Source organism: Acanthochromis polyacanthus, chromosome 17 (assembly GCF_021347895.1).
Source record: "Acanthochromis polyacanthus isolate Apoly-LR-REF ecotype Palm Island chromosome 17, KAUST_Apoly_ChrSc, whole genome shotgun sequence".
In the NCBI taxonomy this organism is placed as follows: domain Eukaryota; kingdom Metazoa; phylum Chordata; class Actinopteri; family Pomacentridae; genus Acanthochromis; species Acanthochromis polyacanthus.
In genome coordinates this window covers 29,520,487-29,540,650 of record NC_067129.1, presented here as the reverse complement: position 1 = coordinate 29,540,650, position 20,164 = coordinate 29,520,487, and the positions used below count along the sequence as shown (strand labels likewise).

The 20,164-nt window shown below is 38.7% G+C and overlaps 1 protein-coding gene across 2 annotated transcripts in view; it reads left to right on the top strand.

Moving 5' to 3' along the window:
- The window catches only part of LOC110958229 (polypeptide N-acetylgalactosaminyltransferase 10-like), a 129,448-nt gene extending 117,349 nt beyond the window's left edge, over positions 1-12,099 (top strand). Inside the window, exons 9-14 of one of the 2 annotated variants that reach the window (XM_051937991.1) lie at positions 4,580-4,801; positions 6,932-7,048; positions 8,749-8,898; positions 10,380-10,614; positions 11,542-11,673; positions 11,767-12,099. In XM_051937991.1, coding sequence (XP_051793951.1) covers positions 4,580-4,801; positions 6,932-7,048; positions 8,749-8,898; positions 10,380-10,544 — 654 coding nt within the window. In that variant the 3' untranslated portion in view covers positions 10,545-10,614; positions 11,542-11,673; positions 11,767-12,099. Of the gene's footprint in view, positions 1-4,579; positions 4,802-6,931; positions 7,049-8,748; positions 8,899-10,379; positions 10,615-11,537; positions 11,674-11,766 lie in introns of both variants that reach the window. The other variant, XM_051937990.1, reaches the window with a different exon arrangement.
- The last annotated feature ends 8,065 nt before the right edge of the window (positions 12,100-20,164 follow it).

Below are 20,164 nucleotides of genomic sequence, written 5' to 3'. Positions count from 1 at the left end.
CCACGGTTCATCACAAAATGCAACGCAGCACATCAGTCACAGAGTTTCTGCATGTTCTCAGAGTATAATATGGAGGTTCTGAGTCACAACGCAGCAGTGGGGTGCATTTTGTGGTGGGTAGAACTGATCTGTGTTGGGTTTTTGTAGATCTGCTGTTTATGTAACACAAAGAGCTCTGGTTGCTTAAAATAAAGGGATTTACTTCTATTCCAGAAATGCTCTGAGAAAGTTCCAGCAGGAGGTTTTCCTTTAGTTTCTAGAATGTTCTTCTTAAAGGTCAGATAGCTGAAGATGTTCCAGAAATATTTGATGATAGCATTGTTAGACTGAAAGCGTTCTTCATTTCTTATCACTGAACACTGTGGAACGTTGCTGGAATATTTTATAGTTTTCATAATGTGTTCCTTCGACAACATCCCCAGAACATCTCCAGAACGTTGCAGCCACAATGTTCCGCCTTTTTTAACATATCACAGTACAGGAACGTCTTATAAAGAACATTCTGTCATCTGACATCTCAACATCTTGAAAACGCCGTCTAAATGTTGCATTGAGAACATCCTTCGTTTGTGATCATTGCGGGAACGTTCTAGAACATGTTCCCTCAACAAAAAGGCAGAATGTTCCATATTTATTGTGTCACATTACAGGAATGCCAGAAAATGTTCATTATGAAAAAAGTTCTGTAATCTAACATCTGCAAAACATTTTCTGAACGTTGGTTTGAGAACAATGTTCTACAATACCAAAAAAGAAAACAAAGCAGAATAAGAACTTGATAATATGAGACACAACTAGAAGCATCGACAGACCGTGATCTGACAGAACCGGATGTTTGGGGAGGTCTTGATTACAGTGATGAGGTGCAGTTGATTCTGGAACAGCTGGTTCCACTCAGACTGGAGAAGGTAACACATTAGAGAGACTCAGAATAAGGAAAGTCAACAAGTCAGGGATGGTTAGAGAAGCAGGTTTGACTGCAAAAGTTTTTAGTGGAAGGCTTTCTTCTAGTTCCCAGAGTGTTCTTCTTAGGGGCTGGAAAACAAAAGATGTTCTAAAAACGTTTGATGATAACGTTCTTCCGTTGTTATCATGTTTCAATTTGGCAACAGTTTATAGATTTTAATGATTTGTTTCCTCAACAACATCTTGAAAACATCCTCAAAACATTAACAGCTGAAATAAAGACGTTCCTGTGCTGCGATATATTTTAAGAAAGGGAAACACTGTTGCTGTAATGTTCCACCTTTTTTAAAACATCACAGTACAGGAATGTATTATAAAGAACGTTCTGACGTGTGAGGTCTTAAAAACATTTTAAAACAGTTCTCCAAATGTTGCATTGAGAACATCCTTCTTTCATTGTCAAGTACATTTTATAATGTGTTTCCAAACAATAACGCAGTATGTTTCATACGATACCGTCATACATAAAAATTATACTAATTATACTAATATTAGTCTACTATAGAGATATTCTACGCAGACTGACATGAAAGGATACGACACAAAATTTAATAGAAGACAATCAGTGTCTTAATCAGTGTCAGTGTATCCTCACTGTTAGTTCCTTGCTTCAAAACACCAAATCTCCAATAAAGAACCACAGAATTGTCTTTTTTGTTCTTTTCTTCATTAAACATCTTGAACAAGAAAGCTGCATTCAGACTCAATATGTTGACAAAAGAGTCACTCCAGGAGTTAGTTCATTTATGTCGGTAGTTCCTCTTAAATAAATGAATGAAAATGTAATCCAGAAATGTTCTGGCCCAAATAAAACTGACATCTGATCAGGAAAGCCTTCTTCTTAATTACTGTTTGGTGGATTTCACTCAAGAAAACTACATATTTGGTTTCCTGCAATGCTAAAATGTGTGTTAAATTGTCATCTTTTCCATGCAAATACACAAACGCATTCAGTAAAAACAACATATGTGTCCCTGACTGCATCATTAACCTTCAGCTGATATAGCTCGAGTGCACAAATAAACATGCACGATCCCTGCACACATGCAGACTGTTCATCTACACGGCATTCGAGTGGAACAAATGGCATCGTTTTAGTTCACAACTCTTTCTTTACAGTGGGTAACAGAAGACCACACAGAGGCAGCAATAAGCTCCCTATCTGCCACTCGTAGCTCTGCAGGTGCTGCTGTGAAGAATGAGCTCAGTTTCCTTTGTTTTCCTCAAAGTACCTTCATAGAATGGGAAACGGCGTGAAAGCGCTAAATCATCCGACTCCGTTCATTGTGTATGCGACGGCCGCAGCCTGGAACTCTGGTTTGGCTCGGCTGAAAGTTACTGACTTTTGTTTTGTGCTGTTTTTTATTATTATTCTGACCAGCAGCCTTTAAACCGGCCTCAGTGGAATGCTGATGGCCCTGAATTGGCCCCGACGCTGCAGACGAAGCACAACATTTACATAAAGGCGCCGACGACAAACTTGGCGGTGTTCAGGCTCAGAATCTGTTTCGTTACCAGGGCAGCTCTTTACTTTTAAGGTTCTTCAGAGGTTGCTAGTAGAGATTGAGTGTCTTCCTGTTTAATACTGTAGAGACCAGAGGAGGCGCCACTCAGACTACAGTTCATGTTGCCAACCAGAGAGGATTATGGGAGTTTAGCTAGCAAGGGGCACTATGACAAAGACATATATGGTGGGTAATGACCTCTGAATAGGATCCATGTGTTTAAGACAAACTGGGACTGAGTTTGACAAAATCCTGCAACCCAATGACATGTAATGTAGCCTTCTGTTGCCCAAATCAGGTTAATCAAAAGTGTAGAAACAGAAAGAATTATCTGGTGTAACTTTTGCTGGGAAAAACAATTGAATCCAGGTTAAAAATCTGGATATTTCATCAAAATCACTTTATTCTACCTGTCTTATTTTAAAATTTGGCAAAAACTATATGGTTTGTTTGAACCAGAGAGCAGTGGTGGAGTTTAGCTACCAAGAGGCACCATGACAAAGACTTATGTGGTGGTTATTGACCTCTGATTAGCAGTGATGTGTTTAAGACAAACTGGTATCTAACCCAATGACACATAGAAGTCCTTTGTTGCCCAGTTCATGCTAATTAATCAAAGGTCACACAAATATCATCACTGTATCTCTGCAAAGCTAATTATCAACAGCTGCTGTAATTTTGGAAACTTACTGTATTATTCCCTAAACGTCATTAATTGACCCTTCGCTAAGCCCCGCCCCCCTTGGTTACTGTTGCTACGCCTGTCAAGCTTTCCCTCCGAGCATGAAATATGGAGTTTTTAGCGGTACCAGTGAGTGATATTTCTCAGGAGATATGTGCAAATTTCTGGACATATTCTACAGCGATATCAGAGAGAAGCAGACAGAAGGGTCTCCAATATGCTTTTGAGAACTACATTCACCAAATTAAATGTTGGCGGAGTGCAAATAAAGAGGATGTTAAAATAGAGGGAAAAGCGCACAGATCTCAGTGTAAGCGCCAAACACCCCATGTATTGTCACTTCACGTCAAAAATAATCATATACAAGAACAGCAATGTTCTTGTACAGCAGGGTAAGCCGATATGTATTATATACATTTAAATTAATGTTATGTCAACTGTCATTATCATGTGTCTGCCCATTTCTTGCTACACTAAGTTTGTGTTTGTTTACAGCGCGCCAGGATATTGCTCACATATAGTGGGGCTGATCTATACACTTGATCTCATTAAGGCACAGCAAAGCCCAGCAGTATCTTGCACAAGTTTGCCACAACAGTGGCACGAACCAAGGGGTTACAACATTAATGCAGTACAGATCTCATGTGTTGTTGTTGCCAAAGCCAGACGTGAGCGTAGGCGGACACCCGTAGATTGCTGCTACAAAGGAAGCAGGTAGGATCATATTTAGGAAGATGAGGTACTGTACAATGAGCTCTATGTTGCATACAGTCGCTATCGTGTAATAAAAGTACATAAAGATCATTATCTATTTGGATTTGACAGGTCTGAGGTGTCACTTTTTTATTCAGTTGTAGGGCATCCGTCCACAAAATGCTTAAAGATATCAGTATGTCAGAAGTTGTCTCTATATATCAACAGTATTTATTTTGCTCAAATAATACACAGTAGCTCAAGTTTTAAGAGAAGTAACCTTCCATTGAGACATCTTTCTTTGCTAATGTTATCTGACCTAACACACAGAGCTACGGTTAGCTAATGTTAGTTAGCAACTTACCGACACATACTATTGGTTCTTATTGGTTTTGGAGGGATTCAGCTGATCATGCGGTCTCCCACACTGCTTAATCCACACGCGGCACCTTTCTTCTTCTGTCTTTGGCTTGGGGAATGCAAAAAAATCAACACCACCCTCCAAACTTTGCGGATAACGAGTGTCGGACTTGCAAGTACCGTACGCACACCGCTTCGGCATATTGTCTTCTGCTGAAAGCTTGACAGACCTCTCGTGCCTAGTTACAGTTGCTAAGGTAGGATTGGACAGTAGCCATTTGTGGGAGGGGCTTAACGAAGGGTCAATTGTCAGATAAACACCTAATCTGTCATTTAAAAGTGTGACTAAAATATAAAATCTCTGTGATTCCAGAACCTGAAGCGCGTTGCAGAGGTTTGGATGGACGAATACGCCGAGTACGTCTACCAGCGTCGACCCGAGTACCGCCACCTGTCGGCCGGAGACATGACGGTCCAGAAGGAACTGAGGAACCGACTCAACTGCAAGAGCTTCAAGTGGTTCATGAGCGAGGTGGCCTGGGATCTGCCCAAACACTACCCACCGGTGGAACCTCCGGCTGCTGCCTGGGGAGAGGTGAGAGCTGGAGGAGTTCATGGAGAACATGTTGGGAACATAGTGTAGAAAAAATATGTGATCCCAGCCAGCAGGGAACGTTCCCACAACATTGGGAGATGTCGCTTAGAAGTTCTAAAGATGTTCTAAATTTAAAATCTGGAGTTTAAAGAATGCTTTAAGGATACTTTTCATTTCCAGCAATGTTTAAATGAGGTCAAAATTGAACTGAGAGAATGTTGTCAAGAACACAGATGATGTTCCAGGATGACAAAGGAGGAACGTTCTCAAACCAAACATTTGAAAATATTCTCCAGATATTATCGAGGCCTCAGAAGACAGAATATTTTTATATTTTCCAGAGTTCCTGTAATGTGTTATATTACAGATAGAGCATTTTGTCTTTTTGTTGAGGAAACACATTATAGAACGTTCTTTCATGAAATGTTTCCAAAATGATAACAAAGAAACACTGGTGTCAACACAACATTTGGAAAACATTTTAAGGGTTGTACTAAGGCCTTAGATGACAGAACCTTCTTTATAAGATGTTCTTGTACTGTGATATAAAACAGAGGTGGAACATTCTGGCTGCAATGTTCTGTGAACATTTTATGGAAGTTATTGAGGGAACACATTATAGAACGTTCTTCTATAAAACATTCTCACTATGTTCTGTAATAACAAAAGAAGAACGTTCTAAAACCAACATTCAAACAATGTTCTCCAGATGTTATCAATGCCTCAGATGACAGAATGTTTATTTTTACATAGAATGTTTTTAAATGTTCCTGTAATCTGATATATTAAGATCAGAACATTTTACCTTTTTGTTGAGAGAACACATTATGGAACGTTCTTCTGTAAGACGTTTCCACAATGATAACAAGAAACAATGTTCTCAACACAGCATTTGGAAAACATTTTAAGGGTTGTACCACGGCGTTAGATGACAGAACGTTCTTCATAATACATTTCTGTACTGAAATATTTTAACAGAGGTGGAATATTCTGGCTGCAGTGTTCTGAGGATGTTTTGAGATTGTTGTTGTAGGAACACGATATAGAACGTTCTTCTATGAAACATTCTCACAACGTTCTCGCCAAACACTCTTAGAACATCTTTAGTTATTCTGCCTTTAAGAAAAACATTCTGGGAACTAAAAGAAAACCTCCCAATGAAGATGTCAGTAGAACTTTTTCAGAACATCTTTTAAACCAGTTTTTTTTTTTTTTTTAGCAGTTTTGCATAAACAGTAATGACAAACCAAAAGAAGGAGTGGCAATAAAAGGATTAATTAAACATCATTTAGACTATTTTCAGAAATGCTCTTTATGTTTTCTGCTGACTGACAGCTGTGTGGGGTAATGAAGTTATCTAATGAAGCACTAATTAACCGCTGTCAAATGTCAGCTCGACAGCGTTTATTTAAAGATCCGCTAATGTTCTCACCTCAGAAATTACAACAAAACTTCAAGAGACAAAAGTATCAAAGCAAAGGAGGCAAAATGAGAGCAAAAGAGAATGTGTAAAGTCTCTTCCTCAGCAGAAAGCAAAGTTAAAACTGTGTATTTTCAGCTTTTGTTTGAAAATGTCAGCGATTTGTAATTTCTATTCAGTTTTCTGGGAAACTTTGAAACGCCTAAAGGCTCTTTAACCAACTCACAGAGCAACAGGTTGGGAAATGGAGTGTATCATTAATGAACTTTTCTTCATTTAAATGCCAGAATCTGAGCTGCTTTAATGTAAGACACCCGATAAAATGGTCAAAACTGAAAAATACACACACAAAAACACCAGAATAGAGAAGTTTAATTAACATTTAGTTATCTTTAGCTATAAAATGGTAAAAATACACCTTTTTTTTCTGGTCCTATATGCAGCTCACCGGACAGGAAATGATGATGAAACATGTTTGCAATTGTGCAGATTTTTTGCTTTTTCCCAGCGGCAAACTGCCTCTGGGCCTCCACATGGAAATAGCATAGAAAAGAAAGAAAAATAATAAAACAGACAAAAAAAACTCTTTACAAGGTGATGACTCAGAGTCCACAGCTTCATTTGTGCCCGAAAGGAAAGAGGTGCTGGGAAACGGCGTCGCCCTGCTGAGAGCAGATGTGTAACAGGACTATTCCATGTGTTCCTTCCAGATCCGGAACGTGGGAAGCGGCATGTGCATGGAGATCAAACACTTTGTGTCCGGAAGTCCGATCCGTCTGGAGAGCTGTGTGAAGGGAAGAGGAGAGGTGGGCTGGAGCCACGGACAGGTGAGGGTCCTTCATTACGTACGGACTTTTTATTTTCTGTCCTGATGCAGGGCAGACGCAGCTATAAGACATCATGCTGTATTAGCAGCGCTGCACAGGATGTGTTATTATACTGGACGTCCCTAAAGTCTGGACACGTAGGAAATCTCATTAGCTGTGATTGTTTTGCCTCCACAGATTAAATATGGAGTTGATCTGGTGCTTCTCAGTTGACGTGAAGGATGGACATATGAAAGATAGGGTTAATGGTTTGGGATAAAGTTGGTAGTGCAGGCCTACTGAACTGAACGGTGGTGTGTTTGTGTGGAGTTATTGTGTTCAGTAGAGTGTCTGTAATCACTGTTGTGTTGTGAGTTGTGTAGTTCACCTGGTCGGGCTGACTGCCTTCAAACTGGAGCTCTTGGTTTGAATCCTGCTGGAACGAGCTAAGCTAACCCTAGCGCAGTAGGTTAGGTTGGGCTGTGGTTCATGTCCATGGCTTTTGTGTTTTCTTTGCTGAGTGGCATTGAATGAGGATTAGTTTTATGGGTTTGTTGTTGTGCTGTGCTGTAGCTCACCTGGCATGGCTGGTCATCCACACAGCGCAGGTTCAAGTCCCATCCAGGGTGAGCTGTGGATCCCTTTTCTTTGGTTCGGGGTAGTGGATGTGGATTATTTTCATGGGCCAGATTGTTGTCATGTTGTGATGTAGCTGTGTTGGCTGGGCCGGGTGTTTCCAACTGGGAGGCTGTGGTTTGAGTCCCATCTAACCCAGAGCTAATCATGGACATACTGAAGGTTAGGGGAGTGATTTTTTTTTGACATGCAAAGAGAGCAGATGAATTTATGTCACGTCATCCAAGGAGGATTCCTCTTGGCTTTTCCACTGTGGTGAAGGTAGTTCTACAGTTTAAAGAAACAGACAGTGTCACGGACAAACCCCGCTCTGGACGACCAAATCAGCTAGAACTAAAAAAAAATTGGTCACATGGCTAACATTCATGCTAGCCACCAAAAAGTCACTTCCCTAACCCAAACCATATCTTTTGATATGTCCATTCTTCACCTCAAATAATAAAATAAATAAATAGCTCAGATTCTTTTTGACTTTTATAGTTTATGTTCAGAGCAACTGCTTTATTTTGTGATCAAAATATCACAGTTTAAAACTCAGATTTGCTCTTTTCGTTGTCATGGAATTACACATTAATGCTAGAAAATCTGACTGACTGTTTTTAAAGCGTCTGGCTGATAAACCTTTGAAATTTAAAGATATTTTAAAGATTAACACAAATAAATGTTAAAGCAGCGACAACCAGCTATTTTTGTTCTTAAGGAACTGCACGTTAATACCAGACAATCTGACAAGTTTTCAAGTTTCTAATTGAAAAATCGATTCAAATAATGATTGTTTGCAAACTAATCTTCTGAAAATGAGAAATAATATTAGACTGCAAGATGCTACATTTCAGCTTTTCCTCAGATATCTGCTTAAAAATAGACCTTAATTGGAACAAGACCAGGATGAAATATAGATAATCGTACACATAATCTTTGTCCTAAAAAAGTCAAATTTAGTCAAAGTCATGTTTGTTTCATTTGTTCTACCATCTGTACAGTAGAAAATCTTCACTATACTGGAAGAAAAACTTGACCAAGAATCACTGTAAGAGTAAAATAACTGAAGGAAGATCACAGGAAACAGTTTGTTCTCGCTGCAGGTGTTGACGTTGGGCTGGAGAGAAGACATCCGGGTGGGCGACCCCATGCACACCAGGAAGGTTTGCTTCGACGCTGTTTCCCACAGCAGCCCGGTGACGCTGTACGACTGCCACGGCATGAAGGGGAACCAGCTGTGGCGCTACAGGAAGGTATCCACTGTCTACTACATTTAAATCAACTAGGAGACAGTTTGAGCATTCTTCTGGCCATCTGCTAATGTAAAACTGAACCATGCACAAACAGCTTCTTAAGTCCTTCATGCCAAAATCATTCTTCTGTCTTATTCTGACAGCTCAAGAAAACGTTTGATTTGAGGTAAACCTGTCGCTAACGAGGCTAAAGTCCCGCTTTTAAATCATCTGATGCTTGTAAAAGTTGCAGAGTTTTGTTTCTTAAACTTAAAGTTACCAACTTTGCCGCACAATGCATCACTAAGGACAGTTTAAACTTTAATCTTAATCACTTCAGCAGTGATAAAACATGCAAAGACTGTTTAAGGAAGCCACATTTCCTCCAACATCTGGATCCTTTTGGACTAAAAGCAGAAGAAACATCTGGATTCTCCCTCTCAGAATCAGCTGGTTTTATTTCTACCTAAAGTTTAGAATATTTAATGAAGTCCTGTGGAATTTTACCTTCATGCTGTGAATATTAAAAAATTGGTCTTTGTTACACCTGGATGGATGTAAAAATGATCTGGTGTCAGTTTTTACTCAAACTCAGATGTGTTTTTCCTCCTAAATGTTATGTGTCTATCTGCTGGACTGACGAAGTTGTGAGGATCAGAAGTTATGGAAAAAGTCTCGTAAAACTTTTTTTCTTTTTACCCGATTTCGACATACTTCTAGGGCCTGTAACTCTAAAAATATTCACAATATGAAAGTAAAACTTCACATGGAACAAAAACAAACAAAAAAATGTGACAGAAAACATCCAAAAGTGATGCAAAATGATGCAAAGCAGTCAAAATATTGAACAAAATGACCAAAATTTGCCACAAAATGATCAACAATGTGACCAAAAACAACAAAAATGTAACAGAAAACAACCAAAATATGATGCAAAACAACCAAAAGTAACGCAAAATGACCACAAAATGAAGGGATGGAATTAAAATATTAAACAAAATGATAACAATTCGGCACAAAATGACCAAAAGCGTGACCAAAACCACCAAAGATGTGACCATAAACAACAAAAAGGGATAGAAAACGACCGAAATTTGATGCAAAACAACTAAAAATGATGCAAAATGACCACAAAATGATGCAAAGTAATCCAAAATGTTCAATAAAATTACCAAAATTTGACTCAAAATGACCAAAGGGGATAAAAAAAACCCCAACATTCCATGTGACGATGCAAACCAAAACTATTTCTTCCATCCAGGTCTCTCAGTCTAAAGACTAATTCTGGCTTCTGTTCATTTTCTCTATAACCAACGTTGACCATCAGTATTATGTGAATATGGTGACCTCTCACAAAATACTAAAATAGTTTAAAATAGATAAATGTGGGAGGAGAAGTGTTCATTGTTTTAAGACGTTTGCATTCATTTCTGCATATTTAATCCACATTTTGATGATGTTTCCCCCCTCTAAAAGCATTATTGTCCATCCGTTTCCTGCAGGATAAGAGCTTGTACCACCCGGTCAGTAACAGCTGCATCGACAGCAGCCCCAGCGAGCGGCGGGTCTTCATGAACGCCTGCGACGCTGCAGCTCTCAGCCAGCAGTGGCTCTTTGAAAGAACCAACGCCACCGTCCTGGAGCGCTTCAACCGAGGAGCCAACTGAAGCCGCTGGACTCTGGCAGGAGGCGACTTCCAAACGAGAAGATCACGCAGCAGTGATCAGCTTTGTTCATGTGAGTGAAGCAGCCACAAACTGTTCAGAAAAGAAAAGCGTTCTGTCAACCAGCCAGCAGGGGGCGACTCCTCTGGTTGTAGAAAGAACCTTGTTGTATCAAAGTCTATGAGAAAATGAGCCGACTTCTCTTTTGATTTATTACCACAGGAAACAGTATTCCTCCTCAGTCAAAAGTGATGCAAAATGCAAACACAAAGAGATGCAAAGCAATCAAAATGTTACACAAAATGACAAAATGGGAGAAAAAATGACTGAAGGTGATGATAAATGATGCAAAACAACCAAAATTTCAAATAAAATGACCAAAAGTGATTCAAACTGGCCACATAATGATGCAAAACAAAACAATTCCATCCATCCAGGTGTCTCAGTCTAAACACTAAATCTGGTTTCTGTTCATTTTCTCTGTAACCAGCTGTGATCATCAGTATTATGGGATGGATCCTGGTGTGAACAGTTTAATGTCATAGAAACAATCATTGGTTTCCTGGATGTGTTTCTGTTTTCTGATCATTCACCAGAGAAAAGTTCACAAAGTGCATTCTGGGTAAACTTTAAGGCTCATATCATGTTGGTAGGAGGTTGGTCACAACTATTAGGGACAATGAAAGGAGCATTTTTAAACACATTTTCATCATTTTTGACAACTTTTTTGGGGAAAAAAATTATTAATTTAGGAGACATTTCTGATCATTTTAGGTGAGTTTTTAGTTATTTTGAACTTCTTTTTTTTTTCCTCATTTTGTGCAATTTTTGAGTCATCCTGGACAAGTTTAGGAGGGAAAAAGTGCATTCTGGGTAAACTTTCAAGGCTTATATCAGCATTTGTGATTGGATTTTTTTTTCAGATTTGGTTGATTATATATAGAATGATGTTTATCTGGAACCACGCTGGGTTAATTCTGCTCCACTGTTGTCCAGATAGGAATGGAGGCCACCAGTGGACGGCTTCACGTTTATCTTCCCTGTGACGCCTGAGAGCTGAAAAACCGGTCGGACCGAACACAGAAACAACCAGAATCCAATCATACGGCACAAGCTCGAGACGGGGAAGGAGGTAGGAGGCAGACATGCATGCCTGAACTCCACCGGAGACTCAGTCTGCTGTTCACTTATTTAAAAATACCGACTGCTGTCGTTCTCTGTGCAGGTCGGCTGAACCGGGGTGGAGATGAGCGCTCGGTGCAACAACCAGGAAGCACGGAGCTTTTAAAGGCTGAATTCTGGACTTTAAGATGCACAAATCTGCAGCTTCATGTCAGTAAACGTGTCGGACAGAGACTCTGCTGGATTTAAGGACAAACTATTCTTTGGCCTCTTTCAATCTTTTCTCAAGTTTTTGCTTCGTGGTGCCAAAAGCTTAGAAATATGAGGACAATAAGAGATGATGGAGTGATATTAATCATCCCTGCAGAGAATGGTGTACAGACTTAAACTGAATGGAAATATTTTTTCTACAACACAATAAAGCAACAAAATGAAAGTTTGTTCTCTCAAGATGTACTTTGTGCTGATGAGAAGTAAAAATCCTGAATATTTTTATTGAAAAATACTGGATTGCTCATTGTATTTTTGTCGTTTTGTGTCTCATTTTTGGAACATTTTGTCTAGTTTTTGTTGTTTTTTTGTCTGATTTTTGTCTTTCCTCTCGTGTTTTTGTTGTTTTCTTTCTTGTTTTTGTCGTTTTGCATTTCCTTTTGTCTCTCTTGTGTTTTTTGTCTCATTTTTGTCTTTTTTTGTTTTGTTTTATTAGTTGTTTTGTGTATTGTTTGTGTTGTTTTGTGTGTATTCTTTTGCCTCGCTTGTGTTATTTGTTTACTTTTCATTGTTTTGTTCCTCGTTTTTGTAAGTTTTGGTCTCGTTTGTGTCATTTGTGTAGTTTTCTGTCTCGTTTTTGTCGCTTTGTAACTTTTTTGTCTCATTTTTGTTTTGTTTCATGTTGTTTGTGTAATTTTTTGTCATTTTGTGTGACATTTGTGGAATACTTTCCCACATTTTTGTCATTTTTTTGTCTGACTTTAGATGTGAACATTTTCAGAATGTAATTTTCTTTATTTTCTTTTTCTTTCTAAAACAAAGGAAAAATGTGGAATTGTGGTTATTAATAGGTTATTCTGCTGTGATTTTACTGGTCACTCCAGATTTAATTGTGCTACGACAAAAGTCAGATAAAGAAAGACAAAAAACAACAAAAACAACAAAAACAAGACAAAATATAACAAAAATGAGACACAAAATGACAAAAGAACAATCAGCAATCTAGTATTTATGATCACAACAACTTGTCATGGTGCAGAAAGTATTTTAAATTTATGGTTTTACAGATTTATATTTTGCAGTTAATGTCTTCTCTGTCATTTTTACAACGTCGTCCTGTGGGCCGGACTGGACGCTCTGGAGGGCCGGTTTTGGCCACATGTTTGCCACCTCTGATGAAAAATAATCCGTGTTCCTGACAACATTCTCTGAATGTTGACAATAAAACATTATATTAACCTTTAGCTGCTTCAGTGACTGGACCCTACACTCTTCTCTGAGTGCGTTTTTATGCCATTTTTGTCATTTTGGCTCAGAATAATCATTTTTGTGATTGTTTGTATCATATTTCTCTCCACACAAGAATGATTTCATGTTTGAAATATGTTTATTTTTCACTTTATAGCAGATTTTGAACATTTTGATGATTGAAAAAGAAGAATATTAGACAGAACAGCTATTTTGATTCTATTTTGTTGACATTTTTACACTATTTTCCTCCAATTTTATTCATTGCATCCCCTCTTGTATGATATTGTCAGTGATAAAGAGCTTGGGGTAATCATACAAATATTACAGCTTCTTTAAAAGCATAAAAGGTAACTCAGAGATTTAAATGGACTGACAGCAAAAATATGTTCCTCGCTGGAATAACTGAAATATGAAATGAAAAAACCTTTCATGACAAAGACATTGCATGAAAACGCCCACAGATTTATTTTAGACCCACTTTTGCATCCAAGGGTTAACTTCATAGGAACATTATTGGAAATGAAACTATTCTGATTAAAACATTTTTTTAGGTTGTGTTTTCTAGTGTTGTGGGAACATTTCCTGCCAGCTGGTTGAAACCTTCAACCACAGCATGAACCACTTATTTTTGTGCCTTCCAGCACATATAAAGCACCATATGGACTGCTGAATAAGATGAAAACTTCATTTTTGCTTCTGGAGGTCTTTAAACCACTTTATTTAATGGTACACAGCAATCCCTCCACATAACATTCAACTAATACAGACATGAGTAGACGATTATAATATCAGGTCCAAATGAATCAGTGGCAGAAGCACAAACTGTTCAACAGATGGTGTTAAAGGTCTTTCAGCGACTCCCATTCACTCCCACCTCGACTGCTTTAAAAACTAAATGGTTTGAGGCTTTTTAAGGACACGATGCTCTTGTTTAAATGTGAGTGTCTTTCTGCCACGCTATTAAGGGACCTTTTTATTTATCATTTGTCACATGAAAAGGCTGGTTAACCAGAGAGAGGAAAAAAAGGTCAAATTAGAGTCACACCTGTGGTTGATGATATTTTCTAAATGGTACGTTCACGCTCCCCGACTCTTATTGGAAATCTGATAGAACGGAGATCACACAGAACTCATCATCTCTGCACGGCGAGCTAACATTTCCCCACAAAGGGAGCAGCTGCCGAGGCCCAAAGTTCACTTTTCTTTTTATTGACAGAGTGACTCATCAACTCTCAGTGGCAAATCCAATACCTGAGTCCGGTCCGGAGAACTTATTGGCTGTCTTATGCCACCAAGGTCAGACAAACAAACAGTGGAAGCCTCTGCAGAAATTGCTCTAACCTTGGTCTTTTTGCATGCAATAAAGGTAGAAAAATATTGGCGTATAAAAACAACCCAGGAGGGAGAATTACTTCGGAGGAACTGCCAAACTTTTCACATCAGAGTGAACTCCCCCTGCAGTGAGACTTTTATTTCATTTTGTCCTCACATAGAAAAGTGCTTTTAGCTCTGATTCATCCATTTATGAATGCAGCCTTCAAAATCCCACATGCCGTGCTAATGCTAATAAATGTGCTGGAGTTAATAGAAAGCCTTTTCAATGTGCCGCATTTAACACATCACTAACCGCTGCACAAAATGTCATCATGGCATAAAGCTTCCGACATGAAACCATTGTTAAAACCACTAAAGACCACCACAGCAGGAAAAATGTCGTTGCAGTCATGTGTTTGGGCTCGTTTATAGATTTATGAAAGGTCATCTAGAAATATGACGAAAACTTCTCGGTCAAAAATATACGTACAGTAATTCTAAATGGTGAAACTAGGTCTAGTTTGGTTCTTCTGGTTCCATCTACAATCTTTTGGTTTATCTTTGACTCCCCTGGACAGAATTGGCTCAGTTTAACTGAATGTGTCGTCTGTCTGACTCAGGCTTGTTTCTTCATCAGTTCACAGGTTTTTGAATGTTTAAATCAGGACTTTGAGGAGACCAGTCGAGAACCTTCATTCTATCCTGACGGAACCATTTCTTTACCACGTCTGATGTGTGTTTGGACTCATTGTCTGGTTGAAACATCCAACTGTGTCCAAGATCAACCTTCTGCTGATGGTTTTAGGTTTTCCTGAAGAATGTGGAGGTGATCCTAATTCTTCATTATTCCATTTACTTTGTGTAAAGCTCCAGTTCCACTGAGCATGATACTGCCACCACCATGCTTGACGGTAGGTTTGGTGTTCTTGGGGTTAAAAAAAGACACAACCAAGACAGTCTGAAACGAGTCCTAAACCAGTCCTTATAAACACTAAAACCAGGGCCCAAATCAAACCTCAACCAGTTCAAGAAATGTTTAGAACCAATCAAAAACAGTCTTAAACCAGTCTAAAAACCAAAACTGAAACCAGTTTTTAAAACAATCTGAAACCAGTACCAAAAGGCAAAAACCAGTACAAAGTGAAGACAAAACTAAACCTAAACTACTCCAAAAAAAAAGTCCAAGATCCACCCAAGACAGTTTGAAATCACTCCTTTAAAGATCTAAAACCAGGACCAAAATCAAACCTAAACCAGTCCAAAAACTGTTCAGAACCAGACAGAATAGAGCCTGAAACCAGTCCAAAAGCAGAACTGAAACCAGGTTTAGAAACAGTGTGAAACCAGTCCTTAAAAAGAAAAAAAAAACAGTCCAAAACCAGTGCAAAACCAGTTGCAGAAACAGTCTGAAACCACTGCAAAAAGGCAAAAACCAGTACAAAATGGGGACCCAAACCAAACCTAAACTACTCCTAAAAAGAAGTCCAAGACCTACCCTAGACCGTCTGAAACCAGTCCTCATGCAGGACCAGATCCAGAGTAAAATAAATCCTAGTCTAACTTTAAATTAGATCGAAAACCAGGAGAACCAAGACAGAAACCAAACATAAACCAGTCCCAAGAAAGTCCAGAACCACTCCAACATGCAGTCAGAAACCAGTCCAGCTCATGTTTTCAAGTAAAAGTTTTTTTCTTTTTTTTTTAGTCTTAGTACTTATTGTCAATAGACTCAGCTTCAAATGGATTCAAGTTTTCCTAAATAAAGGTTTTCGTCGATCTTTCGGTTCTGGACTCAGATTGGCTGAGTTGACAGGCGGGCACACTTTTTGATTAAGTCTAATATTCTCATTCACTTTTATTGTTGTTTTGAGTGTCGTTTGGAAATGTGAATGATTGGAAACAGACGCCGAGACAATCAGAAGTGAACGGCAGGTAATCGCCACAATTACCGACTCCGGAGACGTTCGTGTGATTCACTGCGTCGAGTCAATTTTACAAAAGGAGGAACGACCCACTGTCATTTAAATTCCATTTCCAACCCTTCCGTCTCCGCCGTCGCATTACGACCCTGCAGATTGCACTCGCTTCTTTTCTGATGAAGCGCGATACCAAGATCACACGACACGAAGTGAAGACATGTGAGCAGGAAACACAGAACCCTAAAGGAATCCTGGAGAATCAAACCGTTTTCCTTCATTTAGTGTCAACTTTTATCTTCCACATCTGGATAATATTTGAAGAAGGAGGTCAGGATGGAAAGTGTTTTATTCAAATTAACCAGGAGAGTAGAACAGTAGTCGCTTGTGAAATTAACACTTTAGGAGTCTGTGAATGAACTGTTAATGTTCCACAAACGTTCTGAGAAAGTTCTGCAGAAAGTTCTACTGATACTTACTTTCTTTTAGTTCCTAGAATGTTCTCCTTAAAGGTCAGACAATTAAAGATGTTCTAAAGTCAGACTGTTCCCAAAACGTTCCCTTGTTATCACATGCCATTGTGGAACACTGTGGGAACGTTTTACAGATTGTAGAACTTCTTTCCTCAGAACATTGAAGCCAGAATGTGTCTCATAAAGAACGTTCTGTCAACTGAGGTCTCAATAACATCTTGAAAATGATTTTTTGGATGATGCTCTGAGAACATTCTGTCTTTACTATCATTGTGGATCCATTTATTTTAGAAGAACATTCTATGTGTTCTTTCAACAAAAGGCAAATTGTTCCACCCTTAATATATCAAATTACAGCAATGTTCTGTACAAAGATTGTTCTGCCACCCAAGACCTCTATAACATCTGGAAAACTTTCTCAAAAAATTGGTTTGAGAACGTTCTCCTAATGTTGTAATGGAACATTGTGAGAATGTTTTACAGAAGAATGTTCTACAATGTGTAGACAACATCCACAGAACATCCTCAGAAGATTTCAAGCAGAAGGTTCCAGCTTTGTTACCTTATCACAGTACACAAAAGTTTTAAGACTTTGATAACATCTGGAAATGGACTTTGGTTTGAGAACGTTCCTCCTTTGTTCATCACAGAACGGAACGTGTAATCCTGACAACATCCTCTGAATGCGACAGTAAAACTCTATCACCATTATAGGAACATTACTGTAAATGGAATATTTTTAAACAATGTTTGATTAAAACATTTTTTTAAAGATCTTGTATCAAACGTTGAAGAAAAGTTCTATGCCAGCTGTGATGACTCCTGGTGAAAGGGCAGTTGTTTTCTCAAGGGAGAACATTCCCCTCTGGTGTGACTATGATAATAACATGATGTCTGGAGACGTGTTCTGCTCACAGCTGAATAATTACCGTTAACCTGGTTCCCTGCAAGCCTGGGCTGATATTAACGTCTATGTTCTAAGAAAAACAATCTGACTGCAGAACGTCACAGTGGCAGCTCAGGTCATCGGGGAACCGGTGGACGGCACATCTAGCTGTTTGAAAAGCCAAAATGATTCCATCCTGCCAGGACTTTCTGCTGCCAAATAGCTTGTAAATAACATTCTGTCTTTTCCAAAATGCAAAACTTAATATTAATGAAGCAGTGACTTTCTAGCTAATGCCTCCTTTTATTTCTGTAAGCATTTACACCAGTTTGCCAAGCTAGCGGCAAATGTTCCCACAACAATAGCTACAAGTTCTAACATGTCATGTCCAAACTTACTTAGATTTGTCCTAGATAAACTCGTGATCTGAAATTTAAGGGACAGAAACTAATAATTGGTACAACTCTTTTCATAAAAGCTGCATGCGCAACATAATTACAAGGATTTTAATGCATAACACATACAAAAATTCAAAAACTGTCCATGATGATGCAAACATTTTATAAAATGTCTCAACATTGGTTCTAAATGACAAAAAAAGTTCAAAATGACTAAATGCTTGTCTAACATGACCTGAAATCCAACTTTTATTGGGTATTGAAAGACTCATAACTTTCTAAAATGACTTTAAAAATATCTAAAAGGGCTCTGTTCTGCTCAAATAAGCAGGAAATTGGAAAATGTAAGGGGTGACAATTGATCTGCAATGGCTGCATAAGAGGCATAATTAAAATTCAGGAAATACCTGTGCTAGGAGTCACGGTGACCTTGGGGATTTAGATGCATAAAACAAAAAATGATCCACACATTCTCCAAAATAAATAAAAAAAATCTAAATATGTTGGTTTGTGTGTGTGTGTGTGTGTGTGTGTGTGTGTGTGTGTGTGTATATAAATATATACACTGACAGTCAATAGAAACTTTGAGACCATATTTTTCAACATAATTTTTATTTTGAAGCCCCAAACTGGATTTTCTTCATATGAATCATTTGTTTAGCATATTGGCATACAGAAACAAAAATCTAAAGTTTCAAGAATGATTTCAAAATAAAGAATTTCACAAAAGAAAACGGCGCCTGCCAAACACAAAGTCACAACAGTCAATAGAGTATGGCCTCCATTTGCTTGGATGCAGGCAGCAATCCGTCGGCGCATGCTTTGGACCAGGCTTCTGATTGTGGGTTGGGAACAGCCCATACGCCTGGATACATCACTGTAGCTCAAAGCGGCCTCCACCATACCCAGTGCCCGGAGACGTTGTTCATGTGATAGACGCGGCATGATGCTGTTCACTGGACTAACAATGGTGGCCTTTTTTGGGCCTTTATATTGGCCTTCAAAACCCATTCTCACATTGTGCAGATACTCACTGAGTATTGCTTGGTGTGTATTTGGTTCACTTTTGCAAAGTGACCAACCCATGTGCAATAATGACAACTCATCATTATCTCAACTACCAGGGCACTAGATCATCAGTAAATCCACAATGAATAATTACAACCCCCCTACAAGTAGAATTCTGCTTACATTTCTACCTCAAAGTTTCTATTGACAGTCACTATCTATCTATCTATCTATCTATCTATCTATCTATCTATCTATCTATCTATCTATCTATCTAGATAGATAGATAGATAGATAGATAGATAGATAGATAGATAGATAGATAGATAGATTTACAATGTGATATATTAAAGGCTTAACATACACAAATCTATCATCAAGCATGGAGGTGGCAGTATCATGCTCTGTGGCTTTCTAGAAGAGCTTCTGGACTGTTTTCAGACTGTATGTTGGACTGGTTCTGGACTTTCTTGGGACTGGTTTATGTCTGGCTTCAGTCTTGGTTCTCCTGGTTTTGGATGTGATTTAATTTTGGTTTAGGATTTATTTTACTCTGGATCTGGTCCTGGATGGGGACTGGTTTCAGACTATCTTGCGCAGATCTTTTTTAACCCCAAGAACACCAAACTTACCATCGGGCATGGAGGTGGCAGTATCATGCTCTGTGGAACTGGAGCTTTACTCAAAGTAAATGGAAGAATGAAGAAGGAGGATTAAAACCTAAAACCATCAGCAGAAGGTTGATCTTGGACACAGTTGGATGTTTCAACCAGACAATGAGTCCAAACACACATCAGACGTGGTAAAGAAATGGTTCCATCAGGATAGAATGAAGGTTCTAGACTGGTCTCCTCAAAGTCCTGATTTAAACCATCAAGAACCTGTGGACTAATGAAGAAACAAGCCTGAGTCAGAAAGACAGCAAGTTTGGTTGAACTGAACAAATCCTGTCCAGAGGAATTGAAGTCATAAAACAGGAGGACCCATAACCTATTTTTCAAAGGTTTTCCAAAATGACTCAAAAATAACTCAAAAGTTGTGTAAA